The sequence below is a fragment of the Haliaeetus albicilla genome, chromosome 20, assembly GCF_947461875.1.
Source record: "Haliaeetus albicilla chromosome 20, bHalAlb1.1, whole genome shotgun sequence".
Lineage (NCBI taxonomy): Eukaryota > Metazoa > Chordata > Aves > Accipitriformes > Accipitridae > Haliaeetus > Haliaeetus albicilla.
The window spans coordinates 25,583,173-25,606,582 of record NC_091502.1 but is presented as its reverse complement, the minus strand read 5'-3'; the positions used below and the strand labels follow the sequence as shown (position 1 = coordinate 25,606,582).

Below are 23,410 nucleotides of genomic sequence, written 5' to 3'. Positions count from 1 at the left end.
TTCTTCTCCCACTCGCCGGCTGTACCGGGGTTGGGGAAGCCGGGTGCCCTTCTCCATCCCATGGCTGGGACCTGAGCTCCCCCCCACCCACTCCCCCCCACCATGAAGACCATCATCGCTGCCTACTCCGGGGTGCTGCGAGGTACCAGGGAGGATGGGGGGGGGGGGTGTAGAAGTGGGTGCCGGGAGGATGCTGAGGTGGGGGAACAGCATCCCGGTGGGACAACAAGGTGTAGGGGAGGGTGGAAGCAGCACCGGAAAAGCTCAGCTTTATTTATTCTATTCTATTCCCTTTTTTTCCTCCTGCCTGCCGGAGCGGTTGGTTAAGAGGGGGGGAAAAGCAATGTGCAATGGCGGGGAGGCTGCTGCAGCTTTGCTTAGGGGTGAGGATTACAGCTCTCTGAGCTCGTTTTGCTTTTTTAGAGAGCTTAGAGGGTCGGGCTGCTTTCCCGAAGCTGTTGCAAAGGGCTCTGGTTTCTCGAAGTGAGTTTGCACCCTGGCAAAATGTGGGTGTGTGGCTCTTGCTTAAAAATCAGCCTTTTTTTTTTTTTTCCTCTCCTTGCGCTGGTAGGAAGGAAATTGTAGTAGTTTTATCAACGCTGCACGGCTGGTGAAATTCACTGTTGCAGCCTTGTTTTGTAATACTGTGCTCCCCACACCTACACCAACAGGGGAGAAGAAAAAGCATTGCTATTTGTTGTTGCTTTATAATAGGGAGTTGAAGACTGAGTGCGAAAGCGAGGTTTTGTGTTAGGAAGCAGAGAGCCAAGTTTGCTTTTACAAGCCTCCATGCTGGTAAGTCATTTCCTCACCAAGAGGAGCAGGTTGGGTGTCAGTCACTGACACCCATCATGGGCAGAGCTGCTGCAGACGCTGAACGCCTCCTGCTGCAGGCTGAAACATGTAGGTTAAAGATGTTGGAAAGACAGGATGGGAAATCCCAAACCACGAGGTCTCTTGCGTGCTTGTAAAAGTAGCTCTAGGGATCTTGCTCTTGAGGAATAAATTCATCAAGTCTAAATATTTTGCTTGGTAGAGCCCCATTCCTCTCCTGCAAGGGTGCTTGTCTAGAGAAGTGTCAGGACTTGCAAATAGTGGGGGCTTTGCAGGAAAATGGCTTGGATGACAGTTTACCCTGTGGAGGGTTCTTGAGTGACCATTCTGTGTTGCAAAAGGCTTTCTGCCCTGAAAAAGCAAAATACGAATTCTTCCTGGGATGAAGAGACCTGTGATATGGCTTGTTGGTTAAGTAAATCATTACCAGAGCTACGAGGACCTGAACCTGGTGAATTAACCCCAAAGCTCTTGGTTTTGCACCATGCCCTGCCCAGTCCTGCATGTAGAGCTGCTGGTGCTCATCTCTCTCAGAAAGATGTGGTGCCTGCCGATATTTGAGATGGATCCGTAGCCGATTGGAGAAGAGATCCGCATGTGTTTCCCACACTCGGATCTGGTCCTTAAAGTAACTTAGCTTGCTTATGCAACTAGCTGAGGACAAGTGATGTTTTGAGTTGAGAGGTCATTTGAATTAACAGCATGTGAGCTGTTAAATTGAGAGTGAACTGCAAGCCAAGTACAGAGAATAAATCATTCAGGAGACCTATAAAATATGTAGGGCTGACCTGAGACCTCAGTGGCCACCTTGTTGGCTCTGGTGTGTTGATGATGGATCTAGGACACGTGCATAATTCAAGATGGAGTGTGGTTTAGGGACAGTGATTGGCCTCATCTCTAGATAATCCTGCTTAGCGATGGAAAGCTGTCTTAACTCTCCTCAGGTCAGTTTTCCTCTGAGGCGCCTCGTGGGGGTCCTGCAGTGATATTTGTGCTTCCTTACTCATTTCTTCATGTGCTTCTGCCTGGGAAGATGGGAGATGTTGCCTTGGTGACTGCAGCATCCACCAACGCAACCCCTTGCCAGTTCTGTAGCCTGCCATGGGCAACGAAGTGCAGGACCAGCTTCAAAGCCTGCCTGTTCGAAGCAAAAGCCAGGTGCCTGCCAGAGGAGCTCAGACTCGGGCTGGGCTTTGGGGATGATGACGTGGGACCCTGCAGATCAAAGATGGGCAGAGGTGATGTGGTGCAGCGGTTCATGCACAGGACCTCACGTGCTGCTTGATCATGTTGGGTAACTTCTCCCACTACACAGGGTATTTAGAACAAACCCACTAGAGTTTTTTCTACCTCCCTGAATGTCTTTTCCAAATATTTTGCCTGTGCGAAGGGCTGACTTTTGTGGGGTGAGAGTCTGAATGGCTCATACTGTCCTTTGGCCTTCAGTCATCTTGCTTGCCTGGCATCTGGCTTTGTCCCAGTGCTTGTGAATTTGGCTGAAAGTCTGATCCTATTTAAAACTGAGGAAAAAAAAAAAAGGTGCAGGCATCTGCTTCTCTATCCATCCCTGCCTGTATGCAGGGGAACTTTCCTAGACACCAACCCAGTATTGCAAAAATCAGAGCAGACCTTGGACCAAAGCCTAGCGTTGGATGATGCTTCGAGACCCTTTGCTTGGGTAGAAGGGCTTGTCAGCTCCTCATTTTGACCTGACCCACCTTGGCCATAGGCTGTCCAGGTGCTCTGCTCTCCTGAGGAAGGATGCTGGTGTGACCAGAGCATTTAAAGGCTGTCCTTTGCTGAAGTATCTCTTCTAATCTTGTTTCTTCTTACAAAAGTTTTGGGTGAGGAAGATGATTTTGCTTAACTTTACCTTGGAGTTAGTCTTATGCTGCACCTGAGGTTTGGCAGACCTCACTTCTGCTTTGGGGGGGGACCTGGGGGCTCCTGTTTTGGGAGTACAGCATCACTGCTGGCTCTGTTGTGCTGTCTCCTCTTGACAAAACTGCCTGGGATGTAGAGGTCTGGACTTGCTCGTGACTAAGCCCTTCTTATAGAGCTCCTACATGCCTCTCCTGGACACACTGAGAAGATGTAGTAGGATGGCTCCCTTTCTCTTGTCTAGAGCTATTAAGTCTTGATGACTTAAATCTAAAACTGCTGGCTGGTCTAGGGCAGGTGGGTCTACATGCATGGTTATGTCACTTTAACCTGCATACAGCTGTGATTGTCGAGACTGAAGGCCAAGTTCAGTGCCGCAAGTAAATGCGGATCTAACACGAGATAAATGTCATAACAGATTTGTTTATTTGCTATGCAGAAGCCCAGCCCCTTTCTAAAGGGGCTGAAATAATTGTCGCATGTCCCTGTTAACTGTGTTGTTGACCTCCAGTTGTAGGCATTCTTTGCTGCAGATAATATGGGATTATTGAGCAGTCTCCTGGGGCTTGAGCAAACTGCTAGACAGCTGTGTACGGGGCAGGATAACTATACCCCACACTGGTCATTCGTTATTCTCTAACAAATTATTCACTATCTGGTACCACTAACAAAGCTGGAAGTGGAGAGAGTTTGTGCACTGCAGCTGGGGCATCTGAGTAAACCTAAGACAGAATAACTTGTGTTGCTGAAGGGCTTTTACAGATGTCATGTTTGATGTAGCAGCTTGCTGTGCAGACTCCTGCTCTTGCATGGGAGGCTGGGTACTCACAAGTATCCTAATATTGGTCTGTTTATCTAATCTAGCTTTGTTACGCCTCCAGTGTCAGCTTCTCTGCCAAATATGTAGCTCAAAATGTCCATTAGCACCTTCTGCTTTGGAGGATCTAATTTGGTTTTCCTCTAAAGCTGTGGGATGCAGTATAATTCTTGGCCAAGAATTAACATGCTAATTGTCTTGAAAAGGTAGCAGATGAAGCTTGGCTTTAACAAGCTTTCAGTGTATTTTTAACTATCTATAACACTTGTACTTCCTCTCAGCTAATTTATTTGCCTGTTTCTTAATTAAGTGCTGTTGATTGGGTTTTCTGGTGCCCGAGTGTGAAGTTCTGTTTACTTCCACTCCTGGGACATTTGGTTCTGCCTCCCTGCTTAGATAAATCATGGTGTTTGAGCACTTTATCTGAAATAAACTGTGCTGGAAGTGCACCAGATGCTGTCCCTAGCTGAGTCTGTGTTGCAGGCATGAGTCGGCTGCTTGGTCAAACCCTGCATTGACTCCAGGATCTTCTGGGGAGCATCTCCTGCATTTGATGGTTGCTGGAATTAAATGATAAAAGTGTAGTAAGCCCATCAACAGTTGGGGGACAGCTGGCTAATGCCGCTGAGCTTCCTTGGAAGGCTGCAGATGGCTGCTGTCACTGAGCAGCAGTGAGGTCTCCTGGAGAAGTCACTGGCCATCTTGACAAGGAGCATCCTTGAGAGCCATGCGTGGCTTGGTGCAGGGACCGTCCCATCAGTACTCCAGGGCGTGAGTTGAGGGGCTCAGGATCTCATCTGAGACCAGGAAAGCTGTTGCCAAGATCTCTACCGTGTAGACATGGGTTGCTAAGGCTGTGACCCCAAAGAGTCAGGCTGTCCAGTTCTGGAACGGGTACCTGGGAAACACTCCAGGGGCTGCGCTGGGTGGCCAGCACAGCGTAAGCGACTGTCTTCAGCAGTAGAAGATGGAGGTCTGTGTTTCTCCAAGATTCAGAATATTTCCTTGGGAAAAGACTGATACAAATGGATACCAAAGGCTGGGGTATACGGTGTCCTTTGCCTCAAAATTAATCATAGGTATGTCTAATGGGCCTTATTAAACTTGGTTATTAGGCTAATGTATTTCCTGAAAGTTAGAGAAATTCTTTCCTATGCTTAATTCTCCTTGGGTTTTTAATATATGAACGATGCTTGGTGTGGGCCCACAGGTGAGCCCTTAAAAGGAAGGGTTTTCTTTAAAGAACTGAATCCAAGTTATCAGTGTTGGGTTACTCTGCTGTGGCTGAGTCCCCAAAAACACACTTCTGTTGACTTGTCAAAGCTCTTCTGCTCTGTGTCACCAGTAACCAGCCTGGTTCTCCAGAGCATGGAGGGTCTTCCCCAAAATGCCTCCTGGCTGAAGGAGAAAGGAGGCAAGGCTTGCATGGAGGGTTGAATGCACAAAGTGTTAAGTGTGACATGATGAACAGCAAGCTCAGGACTGGCTGGAAATGGCTGTCTCAGCACTAAAATCTGTAATTGCCCAGCCTGCAGTTGATGCACTGGGTCCACGTGGAGCGTGCAGGTTGCTGGTGCAAAGGTAGACCGTGCACAGGCAGATGCACCTGCCAGGTGACAGCCCTGCCCATTGCCACTGGACTTCTTTTATGTCCTCAACTGGGAATTAAATGTTGCTATTATTCAGCCCATGGTAACTACTGGCTTTTCTGATGTTGGGGATCTTGATCTCTGTGAAGGATGTTTTTGCTTTCAGCAAATAACTGACCCAGGACACCACTTGTCCAAGGGCAGGTGCTCAGCTGCCTGCTCAGAGCTGTCTGCCAAACCTGTGCCTTCCCTCTGTCTGCAAGAGTTGAACGCTGCCACAAAAAGCTTAATGTGGTTCAGGAAGCAAGTTGATGGGTTGACTTACGCTACCCAATACCGGTCTATTTACAGGGCTAGCAATGCCTACAATTTGTGAAAGCATCTAGAAAATGCTGAAGTACAAATTCTCATCTGGAGGGATAAACAGTTGTCCTCTTTGGGGGAAGAGGGTAGGGATCTAGCTGATCCAAGGCTGGAGTGTTGAATTCATCAATCCAAAGATGTTTCGGTAGTGTAAGTGCAGGTGCTGGAAGGATAAATTACATGGGGCTGGGCTTTTATTATGGATCACAAATCATCTGTAAGACTTTTGGCTTATTTTGAGGACAGAGAGATATGGCCAGTAACACCACTATTGCTAAAAGCTTCCTTTAAACTAGTATCTAGCAGTCCTCAGACCACATGAGGTCTGTCCATGTGCAATTGTGTAAACCAGGTTTTTGGGACAGCAAGTTCCTAGAGCTGCGGTAGAGGCTGCCTCGCGGCGGTGGCCCCTCAGGAGGAAGGACAGGTTTCTCTTACCCTTGGACAGGTGACTCTGACTTTGTAAAAAATGGGGTGGAGTTTATCACTCACCCCAAATTTGGGGATTTACTGCCAAATGTGAAGAGCTGCAGCATTGGATTTCTGAGTCTTCCTGCTTAGGTACTCCAGTGTTGCAAATCAGTGCATGGTGACAGTTTAACTCAACACACTCTCCTGTCTCATTCAAGAAATGGGAGAGATATACTGAATTCACTCTTAATACTGTACTACGTTAGCTTGTAAAGAACAGCCTTCAACTCTAGCTGCTGCTTCAGACTGGATTAGTGCTGTAGGCTTCAGTTTACCGGCAGTTGCAGTGACATGATCTATCCTTGACCAAAACTTGGTCTGCTTGGGGTAGTTAATGCCCAACCCATTGATAGGATCGTTCACTCAACGTAGACCAAGCAGAGCCAAGGGTCCGAGCTGGGTGAGCTGGCTCTAGGTTTAGACTGCAGCCTCTGGTCTGGCTGCCTGCTGCTGTCCTTTATTAGCAGAAAACATTCAGGAAGGCACATAGCTGTCAGCGTAGGGACCATGTGCAGGCTTAACATTAAATGGCATTTAAAAGGGTCAGCGAAGAAGCTGCAAAGCTAATACAGCAATTCTGCAGGTGCAGAACTAGACTATCAGAAAGGGCAGGAGTTAGCAAAGACTGCAGAGATGCTTCTCATATTTAAAGGATGCATCAGTGAAAATGTCTTTGTAGAAACTATCAAAAATTTTAGTACCTGTCTGTATCTAGAGAAGAAGCTCTTTTCAATCGTGTTCATTTGACTAAGTGTGAGCACCTGCTATGGTATCACCACCAACAGTGTCATGCCTTGCCAACAACAGCAAGGACTGAACGCATTCAATGTAATAGCTGCTTAGCAGCATCACATCCCTTCTAATAACAGGCTGATCCTTAAACAGAAAAGGAAATAGTAAACACATCTCCTGGTTTGTTCATAGGCCAGCAGCTTGATTTGCATTTTAGCCAGTTATTATGGTGCTTGTAAAATAATGAAGAGAACTGAAGGAAAACCCACTTGCAAGTGCTTCTTTCTGGAGGTTGTTGAGCATATCAGCAAACACTGCAGTGGGTGGTTCCTCATATAGAAATCAAGTCTTTCACTTCAGTTTTTTACTTGTTTTTCTCCCCACTTGAATAGCTTAAACTTCTAAAAGAGTGGCTTTTGATTCCTTCCTTCCTCAATTTACTGCTTTAGAAACACTGTGACAGTTTTCCTTACCCTTGGAGCTGTGGATCCTTGGGGTCACGGGTTGAGGTGTTGCTCAACCAGCCCTTGAGCTGCGTGCTGTGTAAGGCTGGAGTGCAGAGCTTTCCTCGAACACGCACGCAGGAGTTGTGCAACAGACCTGGTGAAGGGCTGATGAGCAACAGGTCAGACCACAGCCTGATGTGTGCTTGCCTCTGCTTTGGGGCACCTGATCTTTATCTTAGGGTGAACTCATGGGTTTCCCTCTTATCAACCACCACTTCCAGGAACCGGCAGTTTGAAGCGGGGGCTTGTGTTAGGGCCGTGTGTTGACGTCCTCTGCACTCCTATGGTCAAGTGAATAGAGGCTTGCTCAGCTGGGAACTGATGTTACCCATTAAACCCCTCCAGTATCCCCAAAGCAGCTGGATGTTTGCAGATGGCAACCCTTCCCCTTCCAGGATGCTTAAACTCCATGGGAAATATTAGCCTTTGGCAAGCCTTGCTCTAAAAGCAAACTGCATGAACATTGGTTTTAAAACCTCCTATTTGAAAGGAAAATATTGTTATCTTTGCTCAGTGTGCAAATGTAACTTTATTTCTTTTCTCTTAGGCACAGGATCGAGCATTCTTTCTGCTCTGCAGGATTTGTTTTGGCTATCTAAATCCAAAGTAGAGAAACAACTCCAGATCATCTCTGTGCTGCAATGGGTTCTCACTTTCCTTATCATGGGTAAGTGACACCCTTCGGCCTAAAGCAAAGCTTTTTTTGCCTTAATTCTGGAAGAACTTTAAATCAAAAATTTAAACTTTTATATAAGCATTAATTACTGGATGTCCACTGCAGCAGGACAGTTCCTGGGGTGTGTGGCTATTGTAAAGCACACTTGCATACTCTGATATTTTGGCAATAAATAACTTTACCTGGCTCTAGCAAAACACAGGAGCTGTGGAAAGACCTACTGATGTTTAGCTCATGTCTGTGTCTACCATACAAATAAGACTGAAGCAATTGGAAATCTCTTACCTGACTCACCCATGGGAATGCCCACAGAGAAGAGATTTTTTAGAAGCCAACTGGTAACTGATGCAACTGGCTGCAACAGGAGTGCCTTCCTCTTGGCTTGGCCTCCTTCCAAGAGGTACCAGAGATGGGCAAGAAGTGTTTGTGTTAAACCAGTGAAATAGTAAAGACTGTCTCTGGGTACTTCTGTTATGTGAAGCCTCAGGCTGCTCTTCTCCATAGTATTGTTGATAATTAAACTGGAGAAAGATGCCAATTTCAGCCAGTCGAGCAAGTCTCGCTGTTCCTGCCCAATTTAGTTTGTGCTAAAATGGCAACATCGCTTGTGAGTGGGATCTCTGGCATCCTGGTGGGGTGGCTGGCATAGAGCTGGTGTAATGTGTGGAAGACTTGTGTAGCTGTGGAAGAAACCCCCTTGGTGCGGGCCACAAAGAAATCTTGATGCTCATAAAGTCTTCCTCTTGCCCGGTGAAGCAGCTGCCCTACCTGGAGGTAGTCTAGAAGAAAACCATGAAGGGAAGGTTGAGGTACTTCAAAGCAGGTAGTTTTAGAAGAAGCTGTCTCAGTCCTACATAAGGGGTTTTTAGCTAAATCCGATTTGATTGAGGATTAATGACATCAGATTGAGACTAAGACTTCAGTATAGAAGGGTCAAAAGGCAAGGGGCTCTTAATGCAAGTGTAAATGCAGACCAAAACCTGATGCAACCTTGTTTTCTTCTCTTTCTTGGACCTATCCAGGTGTTGCTTGCACTTTAATCCTCATGTACATACTGTGCACAGATTGCTGGGCGATTGCTGCTCTATATTTAGCCTGGCTGGTATTTGACTGGAATACACCAAAGAAAGGTAAATATTGCAGAATAAATCCTTGCTGTTTAAGTGTCCCTGTCCTCATATTTGGACAAAAAAAAGCACTTCCTTGTAATGGGCGACCTCCCTTCTTAATGGGACTTGGCTGAATTGCTGACCAAAAGTATTATTCAGTGAAGGATACAAATGTCAGTCCTCAGCATAAGCAGTGACTGCAGGTTTTGTTGATGCTGAGAGTAATACAAGATCACATTCACTAATATCATGCCACTGCTGGCTTTCAGCAACATATTTATAAGGCTTAGGTTCTTCCTGTAGGTCAGAAAGATCTGCATAAAGATTCAAGATCTTGCTGTCCTCTCCAGCTCTTGCAAGGTTCAGATTATGGTGTGACTATTAAGATGTGGCTCCCCTATGGAGTTAGTGTTGCTGCAAATAAAGCAGAATACTATTTCAGAGAATACCCTGTAGAAACCAGCCCTGAGAACCCACTACAGCAATGACAACAAGCTTTGATGGCAACTCCTTTCATAACCAGATTAGCACAGTTCTCCATTGCTTCAAGACCACTGAAATCCTCCAGAATCTTGGCCTTTCCCAAAGGATGAATCTGAGGTTAACAGTGAGCTGTTTCTAGCTTGAATTGTCCATGGCCCAACTACAAGAGATTATCAAGTCAGATCCTACCCTGAATTTGTAGTCAGGCCTTAATTAGCTTGAAGTGCCCTGAAGTCCTGAGCATGGCTGGTTTCACCTGATTTTAGTGAAAGATGCAGGTGTCTCACTTAGAGAAATCAACAATTTATTCCTCTAGAGACAGCAAACTATCTGGAGTCCTCTAGGCTTCTTGGTGGGCACCCATGTGGAAAGAGCTTTATAACCATGATTTTTTGTTTTTCCTCTTCAGGTGGAAGAAGATCCCAATGGGTGAGAAACTGGGCTATATGGAGGTACTTCAGGGATTATTTTCCAATAAGAGTAAGTAACAGTTTAACTCTATGCATTGGGACTTAACTGGTTTAGACTGAATTGTAATAACCCCTGTGGAGATGATGTTGTACCTACACTAGTCTATCCAAGATGCTGAACTGTAAGCAGGACATGGCTCACTTACCCTTGCCATACTACTGCTTGGAGCAGCTGTGGTTATAAAATCTGAAATGCATCACCAGTGATCATGATTTGTAGAAGCTGCTGCTTCTGATGGTCTTATCACCAGACTTCTTGAGGCAATCTGCCCTGTAGCAGTAAGGCTGGCTGTTCATCTCTCCAACTTCTCTTCTGTGCTCCAGCACTCCTGTGTTGTGCCTAGCTCTCCCTCTGTTCCCCTCTTGTAAATCCAGCTCAGTTTTGGTCTGTTTTCCAGTTACACCCTAGGGCAGCAGTGTACTGGGTAAGAATAGCTGGGAACCCTGTGCACCAAAAGCTCTACCACTTCACAGGGAGCAGTGAAATCAGCTCTGAAGTCTCGCTGCTTTGGGGAAGGGGGATTTCCAGCAGTGGAAGTAGCTCCAGTTCTCCAGCTTGTAACTTGCTCACCTTCTGCTTGTATTTTCCCTGCTTATTCAGATGTGTTGCAGAGGACAGGGCTGCCAGTCTGCTCTGGGGACTGCAGAATTAGCTAAAGGACTTGGAAGGGAGCAGGGGCCGAATTCAGCCAGGAGGGAACTTGATCCTCTTTGGAAGGACACAGGGCTGAAAGGGCTATTAGGTAAGGCTGTTGGCAAGTCTTACTCAGCCTGAGCAAAAGGGAGGGACCTTGCCATGGCTTCTGATGAGCTACCCATTCTGAAGATAGTCCAGCCTCAGAAGGCAGTAGAGAATCCAATTCCAGCAGGAAGCTGAAGTGGCATAGACTGGATTCCTCCTTTGCAAAGTCACTCGAACTCTCAGGGTGCCTGAACATGCTGCTGGGGAACAAACCTCTTGCGACACTCTTGCTGCTGTTAACAGGTAATTTGTGGCAAGCGTAGGCATGCATGGAAAAATAGACTACAGCAGCACAGGCTGCAAGTGGCTGGTTGACCTCGGTCTTGTAGCTAATGGAGAACAGAGCATGCTCTAGTGTTGAAGATGGGTCTTAAATGTGTTGTCTTGTAGTACAAAGTCCTCAATACTGCAACAAACTCTGCCTTCTTAATATTGCTGAAGGCTAAAATGGGCTAGTTTCTCCTGGGGGAGAAATTAAAGAATAGATTCGAAAGGGTCATCAGTAACGACTGGTCCCCTTGTTTCACCACTCCTTTGATGACATATTTAGCCCCTGTCTTCATGGAAACATGCTCTGCACCAGCCATGCAGGTCAGATCTGCTGCAGATATTAGGAGTTTGTCAAACAGTTGGATTGTTCAAGTAGGTTTAGAGATGAGATAGTGTAAATAAACTGAACTGCTCTGCTGTTTTTAGGTAAATACTTACTAGTTCATGCAGTCCATTTCCAAGAACCCCTTATGGCTGTAATTCTGCTGTCACTAAGGGGGTAGAGTTGTGCAAAGTTTGCAAAGCCCACTGGTAACTGGTATGCAAAGGGCAGAACATGAGGGCTGACAGCTGTGGGATAACTCCTGCACCTGCTATGGGGGAACAGCCAGCTGGCTGCATGGTTGTTAAAAGCTGCTGCAGGGATCATGGGGCTGGGAGGTGTTAGAGGTGGTTGTCCCCAGTTATGGGACTGATCTTACAGGATGAACCATGAATCTTATCTCTTGTAAGGAGTGCTACCAACTACCAGAATGGCTTTGGCTCGGACTTGCTAAGACCGTGGGAACTCCTTGGATAAACTATTTACCTGCCTTCAGTCAAGAGGGAGGCTGGTCTAGAGAGGATCACTTGTTTAAATCTTCTGTCTGCAAAATTCACCTTGACTGGATCCTGAACTGTCTGTGTAATGGCTTAGCAGGGCTTGGTTTCTCTCCCTGGCTCGTGGTTTGTTGGGGCAGTCATCCGCTGCACCTCATCGTGTGCCATGTGTCCGCTGAGCACTGCGAGGACGGATCACACCAGTGACAATCTCACCAGTGGCACGTGTAATGCTAAACACAGCTTCTGCAAGCTCTGCACATAGAGCTGTGCTAGCTGCATACATATCAGCGCAGGTACCACCTGCATTAGGAGTAAAATGTGAGCTAATATCCTATTCCAGGAAATAAATAGGAAGCAGTATTGCAGATTTTTTTTTTTCAAAACCCTAAGGCCACCTCCCCAGGAATAGGGACCCAGCTCCCAGTGGGTGACAGCTGTAGCGCCAAAAACCTGGGAGGGGAGGTCTCTTAGTTAATGTCCTCAGTGGCTGCAGATCTGAAGGCCAGGGTTTCCTTGTACCTGGCTGGCGTGAGCTCAATCTTGAGGATGCAGGCTGGATCTGGCCAGACTGAAAGGCCACCAGTATCAATGTCTGACGAAGCTGTATGCTAGAACTTGTGGCTAGGTCTGCTGCATCCCTCCACGGCTCTATGTGCTGGCATCAGGCTTGCTTCTGATGCAGTTATCTGATAAAGCAGGCTCTGCTCTGATATTTATGCTGATTAGGCTTGGTTGCTGCCTGAGTCAGCAGTGCCTTCCACCCTGAAACAGCAGTAGGACTATTGTACCTTTATCTGGAGATACCAGGTCATATTTTGTAATACTAGGTGGATTTAGGAACCAGCCTGAATCTGGCTCGATTCCTCAGCATGAGCAGAGATTGCCCACATTCACTGGGGCTTCATGCAGCTGCTCTGACAGTAATAAGCTATTTTAGGGCACTAGAAGCTTAAGTTTGTCTGCTGCTTAGTGGCTGGCCTTGCAAATAGTGCTTTAAGCTGAGCAGTGCACGAAGCAGCTGAGGAAGCTTCCAGTGAGCTAAATCCTGGTGCTGAACTGCTGTGTAAAGCCTGAGCTCTTGCAGGTGTGAGCATGGTGCTGCGTGCCTGGCTGGGCTCAGCCCTGCTGCTGCAGGGGCTGGCAAGGTCCCAGCAGTCTCCCAAACGCATCCTGCCGATCTGAGGATGTCACGTTGGGAGTGCCACAATCTAAAGGTCTTGTTCAGGTAAAGAAGCCATCACTTGAGCATGTGAGCAGAGCTACTGCTTATCTCCGCAGGCTATAGCACTTCAGATAGCGAGGGCTGCAGACCTTTGGCTCACCTTTGTCAAGTGGTGAGCGTTTCAGGTGTGTGCTCTGAGACCTTCTCCGTCTCCTGCTGAGATGGGAGAGTCAGCAGTGTGCCAGAGCAGGGGCTGGTGCAAGACGGAGACCTTTTTTGCAGCATTTGTCTTGTGTTCTGTGGCTTGGCTGGCTTCCTGGCAAAGCTTCTTAGTTGTTGTTGTAGATGACTTAGAGTGGAAATGGAGGCTTTTGCTTCCTATGTATGGTGTAGTGTAGTGGTAATATTGAGAGCCTGGAGTCTTCTTCAGGTCCTGGCCTGCATTGCTGGAAAGGTGAGCTCCTTTCTTCCATAGTGCTGGTGGATGTGATGCAGGTAATTCCAATTGCTTGTTTTGCAAGCTTATATGCTCACTGCTGCTGCTTGGATCCTGCAGGATGAGCTCTAACTTTCTGCTTTCTGCATGCTTCTGTGGTGACTGTGCTGCTCAGCTTGCAGGTGGGCTGAGCACCCACTTAGATCACTTGTTTTCATCCTGCTCTTTGCTGGCTCCTGGTGCTGAGCAGCGGTGTCTCTTCAGTCCCCTTTCTCCACACTTGAATGTGCTACTTACTCATCCCATTCCTACAAATAAAATTGGCAATAGTGTTCTCTGGGTGTATCTAGCACTCAAATATTAGCACTTTTTTTTTAGTGTAATTGCACTGCTTTATTGCTTCAGTAAGCAGGCTTAGATCTGTTTAAAGAAATCTGTTATTACTAGAGCAGATGGATGGACCTTTGCTCCCACTGAAACAGATCTGGTCTTGGATAGCAGGTGGGAACAGGCATGTTAGTGCAGCGGGGTGAAGGTCCAGCTTCAGTCCCAGCACTGTAATCACCTGGCTGGGATGCAGCAAGGACGTGCTGCCTCCGTCCCATCGTGGGAGCACTGAGGCTTCAAGGAGCTGAGGGCTGTGTGGGACTGGAGAAGACTTTTGAGGCAAATGGAAAAACCTGTTGAAGGTTCAGAACAGAGTCGCAAAAATGTTGTCAAATGACAGCTACAGCAATTCTTTAGGCTGACCTGATAAGGCAGCCCAGCAGCTCAGTGTTTGCTTGTCAAGGGGAAAGGTGCAAGTAAAACTAGTAGTGAACGATCAGCCTCCTAAGGAAAGCTTTAGTCTTGCTTGAGACTAGAAATAAGTGATTACAGCACTTCAGAAATCCCTGTTTCTAGACTAAATTTAGGGAGATGTGAAGGCTCTACCTTTGGTGTTGGCAGGTCAGACCCCGGGCTGAGTTTATCTCTGCACCGCTTGCAGATAAGTGCACAAACCTCTCTGATGCCTGGCAGTCTTTGGTTGCCCTGGCTTGACTTGGGTGGAGGAAGATGTGTTCACCTTCTGTGAACCCATCTGTTGTGGGACAAACTGGGGAAAAGCAGACATGTATGAATGTCAGGCTGACCCTCAGACCTGTAAATCCCTGTTGTGAGGATTTGATTCTCATTGAGTGTCCAGTGCTGCTCCGATATTCCCCTTCTGCCTTGCCATGCATGGGGTGTGCAGGCGGGTTGGTTCCCTGCATACCCCTCGCTTTGCTCCTGCACCAATTCTGTGATTCTATAAGTGGTGTGGGTGAGCGTGGTGGGTATCACCAACCCTGTGCCCCTCTAACAGGGCGTCTTGGAAAGCAAAGAGTGGTGAGGCTACAGCTTGGCTGGGGCTCATACAAGGTATGCAAGCAATGGGCTCCACTGGGAGCTGGGGGTCCTTGCATGTGGTGGAGGGGCTGGAGCAGGGTGCTTGCCATGGCTGGTAATAGAACAGCATGTCTTCTGTATGAGAGCAGATGTGTGGCTCTGCCAAGCTCAGCTCACAAATGCCTCGTGCCCCAGAGCGACAAGGACAAACCTGGTTCAACCAAGCCATGTGTGTCCGTAGCCACCAGCCCTTGAGTCTCTCCTACAGCTGAGCAAGAGCTGACAGGTGGAGGGGTTCCTTACAACATCATTGCTTTTTTTTCCCCCTCCAGTCTTTCCCGGAGGGTGGTTTCCAGTCTAGTCTGGGAGCCTTGTTTCTCCTAACTGGTCAAGGGACAGCCTTCCCACCCTGGGGAGTGAAAGCAAAGTCATCTACTAACTGGGCAAGAAGGGAAAGGGAAGAAAGAAAGGATGATGTGATGTGACACAGGCCATGGGGGTCTACAGAGCTGCTGCAACACACTTCCCAGAGCCCTGCGTGACCTCAAAGCCAGAGGGAAGCATAGAGAGGGGTAGTCGACTTCTCAACCCGCTGCTGTCATGCCTGTATTGCAGCTGCTGTCTTAAATAGCTGTAGCCTCGTCTAGGGACACGGTTGGGAACGTGGGGGTGGGGGGGAAATCAAATTTCTGGGCACACTGCTTCGGTGTGTCGCAATGGCACTTCAGGTCCCTGTAGCATGATTCAACAAAATGGACTTGGTTGCTTACTGCCAAAGCGCTTCTTGGCCAAGACAGCGGGGTATGTAATGCTGATGTGACGTCTTGGAAATCTGCGCTTTTTCCTATAGGAGCTGACAGAGTGACCTTTGTATATACAATCTGAGGGATGGGGTGCAGGTGTTTAGCACCTCATTCTGAACAGGCAACTGGGGTTTGTAGGTCTTGTCCCAGTCTGAAAGCTGCTGGGGTGTTGCAGTCAGCAAAAACTGGCACCATTGCAGCCTGAAAAAAAATTAAGTTTGATCCCTGCTTCTGAAGGGTGATGCAGCAGTCCTGTTGTGTGCTTACTCAGACCGCTTGTGTACTGCCAGGGGAAGATGCCCTGATGCATGGGATGCTGCTGCTACTTCTAACATCAAAAAAAAATCCTCTGGCAGTAGTGGTACCAGGGCATGGGTTGTGCTGTGCATGGCTAAGATGGCTTTGGAGTGTCCATGCTGTGCAAACAGGTGAGTAAATGGTTAGGAATATTGCACAACCCCAAACCAATATGATCGCTGCTCCTGGAGCATGTACTGCAGAAATTGGAGCACTGCTGTGGGCAGCTTGAGGTGTGTTGTTGGCATGTTGGCATGTAGGCTGCAGCAAAACCTCTTGAAGGGAGGGATAGCTTCCAATGGTAAACCACCCTTCTGTAAGTTTTCTCTCTTGGAGGGTGGCCAGCAGGCATATTAAGTGGTTGGGTCTTTTTTTCAGGTTTTCAGCAAACTTGCTTCTGTTACGGGACACTGATTTTTATTTTTTTTTTCCACCTCATACTGGGATGTGAGCCACTAATGTGCTGAGAGAGGGCCTGGAAGGAGGTGTAGTTGTGGTTATAGGGCCATGAAGAACTTGGTTGGTTCAGGCAAGAGGCTTGCAAGAATACCTTTGGGAGGAGTAGAGAAACAAAGGGCACAGGCTACTGCAACCCAACCCCTATTCCTGCTTGGCTGGTGGTCTTTTCGTGTCTAAAAGCAGCCTGTTTGTTCTGCTCCCTCTGCTTTGGGAACTGAAGTCCAAGTGGCTTCTCTTACCTCTGAAATCCAGGATAGCCCATATCCCAGCTCTTAGGCTGTTCTCCCTGGTGGGAAGAGAGACAAAAGCTGGGTACTTTGACGCTTTTCTCTGTTTTTTTTTTTTTCCTTTTTACCTGAAAATATCTGTCTTCATGTGAGCTCACTCTTTTCTTTCCTAGCTGGTTAAAACCCACAATCTGCTGACCACCAGGAATTACATTTTTGGGTACCATCCACATGGCATCATGGGCTTGGGTGCCTTTTGCAACTTCAGCACAGAGGCCACAGGTGTCGGCCAGAAATTCCCTGGGATTCGACCATACCTTGCTACCCTGGCTGGGAACTTCAGGATGCCAATTTTGAGGGACTACTTAATGTCTGGTGGTAAGTGCAAGCGCACTGTGTTCCTTCCACTGATGCCCTTGCCTCTGAGCTGTCTTCCCCTCTTTTAAGTGAAAAGCTGTGGCAGAGGCTCACATAACCAATTCTCTCTGGTAGCATCACACAAATATTCCTTTCATATAGCTGTCAAGAGGAAGCTGTGAATAAATGGGACTAGCTTGGGCTGTGAGGACTGCTGCTCCACTGCATTCATCCTTAACTCAAGGATGTTCTTGTCCAAAGGCATAGTAAAGATATCTGGCATCTTTAGTCGTGGGTGTGGAAGATGGAGACATGGAAGCAAGTTGTCCTAGTTATCGTTAGGAGGTACTGGTAGATGGAGAAGTTGCACTGACTGAAAATATAAAGTATTCATTAGCCTTTGAAATGTGAATACCATGGCTAGCTCTGCTTCTGGGCTCGCTACCACATGAGCTGTCGCGCATCTAGGTCTTAAGGTGGTGATAGATGCCCTCTTCATCCAACCACATTTTTAGGTGCCTGCCAGGAGTAAAGGGTCTGGGGTATTGCATGGTTTCAGCTGTTCAGAAGAACCCCTTCCCTGAATATATTCCTATAGATGGGTCACGGGGATTAGGCAGTGATATAAGTTTGCTGAATGACATTAATAGGTCTGTTCTAATGGATTCTGGTATTTTAATGATGGAGGGCTTGTAGGTTATGACTGGGCAGAGGAAGCAGTGTTGACAGTCTAAAGAAATGGTGTTCTTGCACGGCCTGAGCTTCCTTTTCAGAGTGAGGATGCCTGTTGGTTAGGTAGAGATGAGGCATTAACATTTAAAGACCATGAATTGAAAAATCCAGTACCCTGTTTGCTGTTCCTTGGACAGACTCACCAATAACTGACTTTAAAACAGGTATCTTAATACAGTATTTTGGCTGAGTCTTGACTTGTGGCTGGGGAGAGTGTAGAAGTAGCTGTACTTGGCTCTAACTTGGTAGGTTTGACTGTTTCCATGATTACTGCTTTAATTCAGTGAGGGAAAGGAAAACTAACTAGACCTGGTACAGAAAAGGTGTTTGTCCCTGCCTAGGAAGGGCAGTATCTCAAGCTGGTTTCTTTCTGCACAGAGGGAAGCTGCTGTGTGAAGTCCAGAATTCCCATAATTTGGGAATTCCACAGGACAGCAGTGCATGAGAAGTTGGGATCTGCTTTCCAGTCTATCATGTCTGTAAACTTAGGTCATACGTTGCTGAAGCTTCCACACAGCATCAGCCTTTCTGTATTTAAAAAAAAACAAACAACACGTGCGTTCTGTTCAAGATGACTGGTAGACAAATCCTGTGGCCAGCCAGAGCTGCTTTCCTCTTTTTGGAAGGAAGATGAGAGTAGACATTAGCAACATCATTGCTGACAGGGCTGGCTTGGCGATCCCCAAGCATTACAGTTAAATCAGTGGGAAATTCTGCTTCTCTGTACTTAGGATTTAAGCAAGACTATAGGTGTAATCTCTTGGGCAAAGTTAACTTTCTGAAAGCCATAATTTGTCTTCACTTTCCTGTACGGGAACTTAAGGGTGTCACTACAAAGGCTTTACCATCACTTGGGAAGTGCTGATTGTTCCCTCAATCCTTTGTTTTGTGGATGAACCAACCACTTCAAGTGAAATCCTAACAAATATTACCGTACCAATACACATACTTATTTGTAATATGCATCAGTTGGTTATAAACCAACATTTTATAGCCTACTAGAGATTAGAGCTACAGCAGGGATGCTCTAAGGCATGAGGAGATGGCCAGAAAATCCCATATACTTTGTAAATGTGCTAAAGAGCACCATTCAGCAATTGCCACTTGTCTGCATGTCTCGTTGCATTTCCTGGAGGAAGGATTTCAATGCTCAGTGCTGTGAGCAGGCGTAATCTCCTTCTGCTGACAAGTGTGAAATGGCTGAGCATAAATCTGTGCTGCTCTGTTAGCCAGGGCTGTGTAGGCAGTGTGAGCCTTGGTGTGGAGAATGGGAGAAGTATGAAGGCTTCTGGCTGTCCTATGGAGCAGCAAGCATAGCCTGAGCCTTTCAAAGGAAACATGGTCAGAAAGAGATGTAGCTGTGCTGAAAGAAATGAGTTTTTCATCTTCAAATCTAGCTGATCTGTCTCAGGTCTGCTCCCTTGTGGTCTGGAGCTGGGATTAGGTGGTGACCTTGATGCCCAGATACACATGAAGGCTTGCAGACCTTGCCCTGTATAATTCCACAGGACTCATTCATCATTTAGTTCTTGGTTCAAGTGATGACTACCATGAGATGTGCAGAATCAGCTTCTAAAATTAAATGGTGTAATACTGCCCTTCCTAGTGCAGTGACCTTAAGTACTCAGCACAGCTCAGACGTGTTATGTGGATGGGAATGTAAATGATGGCATCGCACTTATCCTTGGCTTATCCTGGCTGAAAATGTGAGGCATGAGCAAGCTCTGACAATAACTGTAGGATAAAAGCATGAATTTCAGGAGTAGAGAATCGAACTTCTTTGCATTTTTAAAGCAACAGAGTAGAAATTAAAGGTACCCTCTTTCACTGGGCTGAATGGTAAGATCCCTGAGTGGGGATTGGTGCTTTAGGGCAAGGATTGCTTTCTAAAGCCTGAAGTGCTGTCACTGGTAGTGCAGTCCTGTCCCTTCCAGTGTGGGATAGAGGGAAAGACCTTCCCAGACACTGAGCATTCTGTCCCATACATCTCTTCTTTCCCAGGACAGCAAAGGATTGTGCTCTCGCCATGCAAGGGCTTGCTGTTATTTCAGAAAAATAAATTATTTTTTAAAATTAATTCATAATAGATCTGTCTTAAAGGCTTGTCCATTTATTCTTTTTGTATCACTAAAGCATCCTCTTGAAGGAAGACCTATTCCACTACTTGGTTTTGCTGAGGAACTGGTCAAATTCAGACTCTCATCCCTCAAAACAACTGATTTGCTTTCCCTCCCTAAGGATAAACCAGCTTCTACTGCAACCTTTACTTGGAGGGAGGATGTCTTAAGCAATTGCTTTTGGCATCACTAAGCACAGAAGAAAATCCTTGCTGAAGCCTTTTGTGTTAAGGGCAACTTTTTGAGCTAGTGTTGGTGGAGTTTATGACCAAGGCTAGTGCTGGCTAGGTCTATTAACTGCTTGTTTAGTTGAGGAACAGGTTGCCTGAAAATACACCCAACCCTCTATGACCACAGGGAAGCTGGACAATTCAATGTGCAATCAAGGCACAAACTTTTTGCTACAAGTATGGCTGGTGTCTTCAGGATCATCTTAATGTTGCAGCTTGATCCTTTTGTCTGTCTCCTGGATATGCAGGTATATGTCCTGTGAACCGTGACAGCATAGACTACATCTTGTCCAAGAATGGCAGTGGCAATGCCATCATCATCGTGGTCGGAGGGGCAGCGGAGTCCCTGAACTGCACCCCAGGGAAGAACTCTGTGACGCTGAAAAATCGGAAAGGATTTGTGAAATTGGCTCTACGGCATGGGTAAGAGGCAACCTCGATGCTAGAGCGGTACTGCTAGCATATGAAAGGTGCTTTCATCCCCTGAAGCAGCTGATGTCTTGGATGGATTCTGCATTCTGCGCTCTTGCTGTGTTGTGTGGATGTATGCCCAGGGCATCAGACACATGAGCCTGTCCTCTGGCCTCTGCCCCTGCGCGGAGGACAGGGTAGGGAGATGCCTGGGACAGCAGGAGGCTTCCAAGGCGAAGGAGAGGGAGGTGTCAGTAACCTGCACAGGGCATCACCTGTGCAGCCCCTGTCGTCTCCAGGGATCCTGTGTGTCTGAAATGGGATGTCCATCAAAAATCAGAGATGAGAATATATGGAAGGATATTCAATGCCTGACTGGGTAGTGTTTCATGGGCCCATTGCCAGTAGAATTCTCTTGCATGCCTTAATGGTGTATCTACTATACCATGTCAAGTCTGGCTGACTTATGTCAGTACCTTGTGCTGCAAACAAAGCTCTGGCCAATAAAATCTGCAGATGTGCAGCCTGAAAGAGTACACAGCAGTGAGTGTGGTGCTGTAGTATTGACTGCAGACCAGGGTGTGGGTTCCTAACATCTTTCTATCTTTCTAGTGCGGACTTGGTTCCTGTCTACTCCTTTGGGGAGAATGAAGTGTACAAGCAGGTGATCTTTGAGGAGGGTTCCTGGGGAAGATGGGTTCAGAAGAAGTTTCAGAAGCACATTGGCTTTGCTCCATGCATCTTTCATGGCCGTGGCCTCTTCTCCTCCAACACCTGGGGATTATTACCTTACTCCAAGCCCATCACTACTGTTGGTAAGGTCTTGGTATAAACATGCTACGTGCTTCTCTAGGTAGTAGCATACCTGAGTCTATGCCATACCCCTACTCTATTTGGTCTTGGAGTCTTGACTATAAAACTCTGTTTTCCCTTCTATATAAAACCTTCCAGCACAGCTGGGAATGAGCTAGAAGAGTTTCCAGAGGCTACAAGCCTTCCATCTACTGCCACATAGTTTTGCAAGTGAGCTCTTTTGGGGAAAAAATGCTGTAGCTGCTACCTTCTCTGGTCTTGGATGGCTAGTGTCAGATGCAGCCTGTCCCCTCCATACTCCTAGGACTAGCAGCGTGATGCTGTCTGATAGCTGAGTCTTAAAGCCAACCCTAAAATGTGCCACTGAGTCTTCCAAACCAAAGCAGCAAAGCTTTGGGGGAGAGGAAAAAGGCTTTTTTTGCTTTTGTGGTGTGTATAGGGGAACACACAAGAACTACAGCTTTTAGTCTTGGTTCCTGTTAATTGAGGAGGGATTTATCACTCTGCTGTAAACAGAAGCAAATGGGACCTCACAACCACCTTGCGCAGTAGAGTCTCTGCGCTGCTGGCATTTGTGTAGCTAAAACAGCATGTTTGCCCTTGGTACCACTGCAGGTGCAATGAGGATCCTGGTAGTGGGACAGCTGTGCTTCAGAGTCTAGCAAAACTGGGAGGAATTGGGCAAACCCCTGCTATAATGGCAAGACATGCTGTGCCAGGGTGGATGTGCTGAACTAGCATAGCTGTGGCCACAGAGGACAAATCTCCAGGCTGTACAGAGCATTCAACCTAACATGTGGATCTTTCCCTTTTTTATCAGTTGGGGAGCCCATCACCATCCCCAAAATCGATAATCCATCCCAGAGGGAAGTGGACTTCTACCACAGCATATATGTGGACTCCCTGATCAAACTATTTGACAAGTATAAGAGCAAATTTGGCCTGCCAGAGACTGAAGTCTTGGAAGTCAACTGAAGGGACTGACTTAGCAGCATCTCCTTCTCTCCGAATCAACACATCTTCTCCAGGAGTCCAAGCTGTCATCGTGTACTTGAAAGCATGTGTGGGTGTATGTGTCTTTCACAGAAAGTGTTTGAAGTATTGCTAGACCACTTTTTAAAAATAAAAAAAAGGCTTTACTTTGGATAAATCCTGTTACAAATGTCTTTCTATCCAAAAAAGCACAACTCCCCATTGCTGTGAGGATTTGGATGGGGGAAATGATTGCCTTTGTAATCTGCTATACAACGCTGTTGGATTAGAAGCATTCCTACAGCTACTGTACCCACTAGCACAAGCTGTTTTGGGAGAGTAGGATCCATCTGGTTTTCAGTCAAAAAAGCAGCAGGTTGGTTTGACTGGGACAGCAGTAATACAGGCATGTTGCACGAGAGCCATGTTGAGACATGCTTACATAGCACAAGGGCATTTCTGCTTTGGAAAAGCTCCTTCTGAAGCACAAGCAGGCTGCCAAATCCCCTGGTATGGCACCTCCTGTGTGCAGTCCAGGAAACCAAAGGATAGGAGTCTGGTGGACCTCAATCCGTACAGTGTGGTGGATATGTTAGTGGCTGTAATTTCACCACTTGCATTTTGAATGTCAGTTTAGGAGCAGGTCTGTCCCAGGTGCTGCTTGCACAGAGGCATGTAGCTGGAAATATGGGACTCCTTCATAGCCACAAAACTCCAAGGACAAGTTCTAGGAGCGGTGGGATGGTGCAATTGTGTGGCCCCAGTGTTGCAGACCCTTAGGGTAGCCGGTAGGGGTAAATGCAGTGGGACTATTCATCCAAGTGTTTTGGATCCCAAAAGCATTTGGGGAAAGCTAGGAGTAATTTCTGCCCAAAGATGGCTTTTAAATATTCCATCCAGTGAATGTAAAGGAGTAGCCTTTCTACATATAGGATCTAAAGTGAGTGACTTTTTAAGGTGTTTATAAAATGTTTACGTGGATGTTAACACTGCTTGTAGTGAGATTTCTTCAGAGTACAATGTGTTTATGTGTAAACCTGAAACATTGCACTACTTGCATGTCTGACCTGCCTTTTCAACAGTTCAGTTGAGTGTATTTTGAGCTCGAAATGTGCCTTTCTTCCATGCAAGATGATGGTACTTCACATTCCTGGAATCTTGCCTCTAAAGACAAATGTTCATCTGTCATATTTGATAGACTATTGTATTATGGAGTATCAATTTTTGTACAAATTTCTAGAAATAAACATGGGCAAAAATA

General features: G+C 46.8%; 1 protein-coding gene across 1 annotated transcript; it reads left to right on the top strand.

The window, feature by feature from the left end:
* On the top strand, window positions 1–23,410 carry DGAT2 (diacylglycerol O-acyltransferase 2). Its single transcript, XM_069808627.1, has 8 exons — window positions 1–142; window positions 7,741–7,860; window positions 8,892–8,999; window positions 9,871–9,941; window positions 16,691–16,895; window positions 20,202–20,376; window positions 20,977–21,179; window positions 21,998–23,410. Exons 1-8 carry the CDS (start codon window positions 103–105, stop codon window positions 22,150–22,152), a joined length of 1,077 nt encoding a protein of 358 aa, XP_069664728.1. The 5' UTR covers window positions 1–102; the 3' UTR covers window positions 22,153–23,410.

Coding starts and splice junctions, on each gene's coding strand:
- DGAT2 (XM_069808627.1), top strand. CDS start 103: ATGAAGACCATCATCGCTGCCTACTCCGGGGTGCTGCGAG. Junction 9,942..16,690: donor GGGATTATTTTCCAATAAGA/GTAAGTAACAGT, acceptor TTTCTTTCCTAG/CTGGTTAAAACCCACAATCT. Junction 16,896..20,201: donor GGACTACTTAATGTCTGGTG/GTAAGTGCAAGC, acceptor CTGGATATGCAG/GTATATGTCCTGTGAACCGT.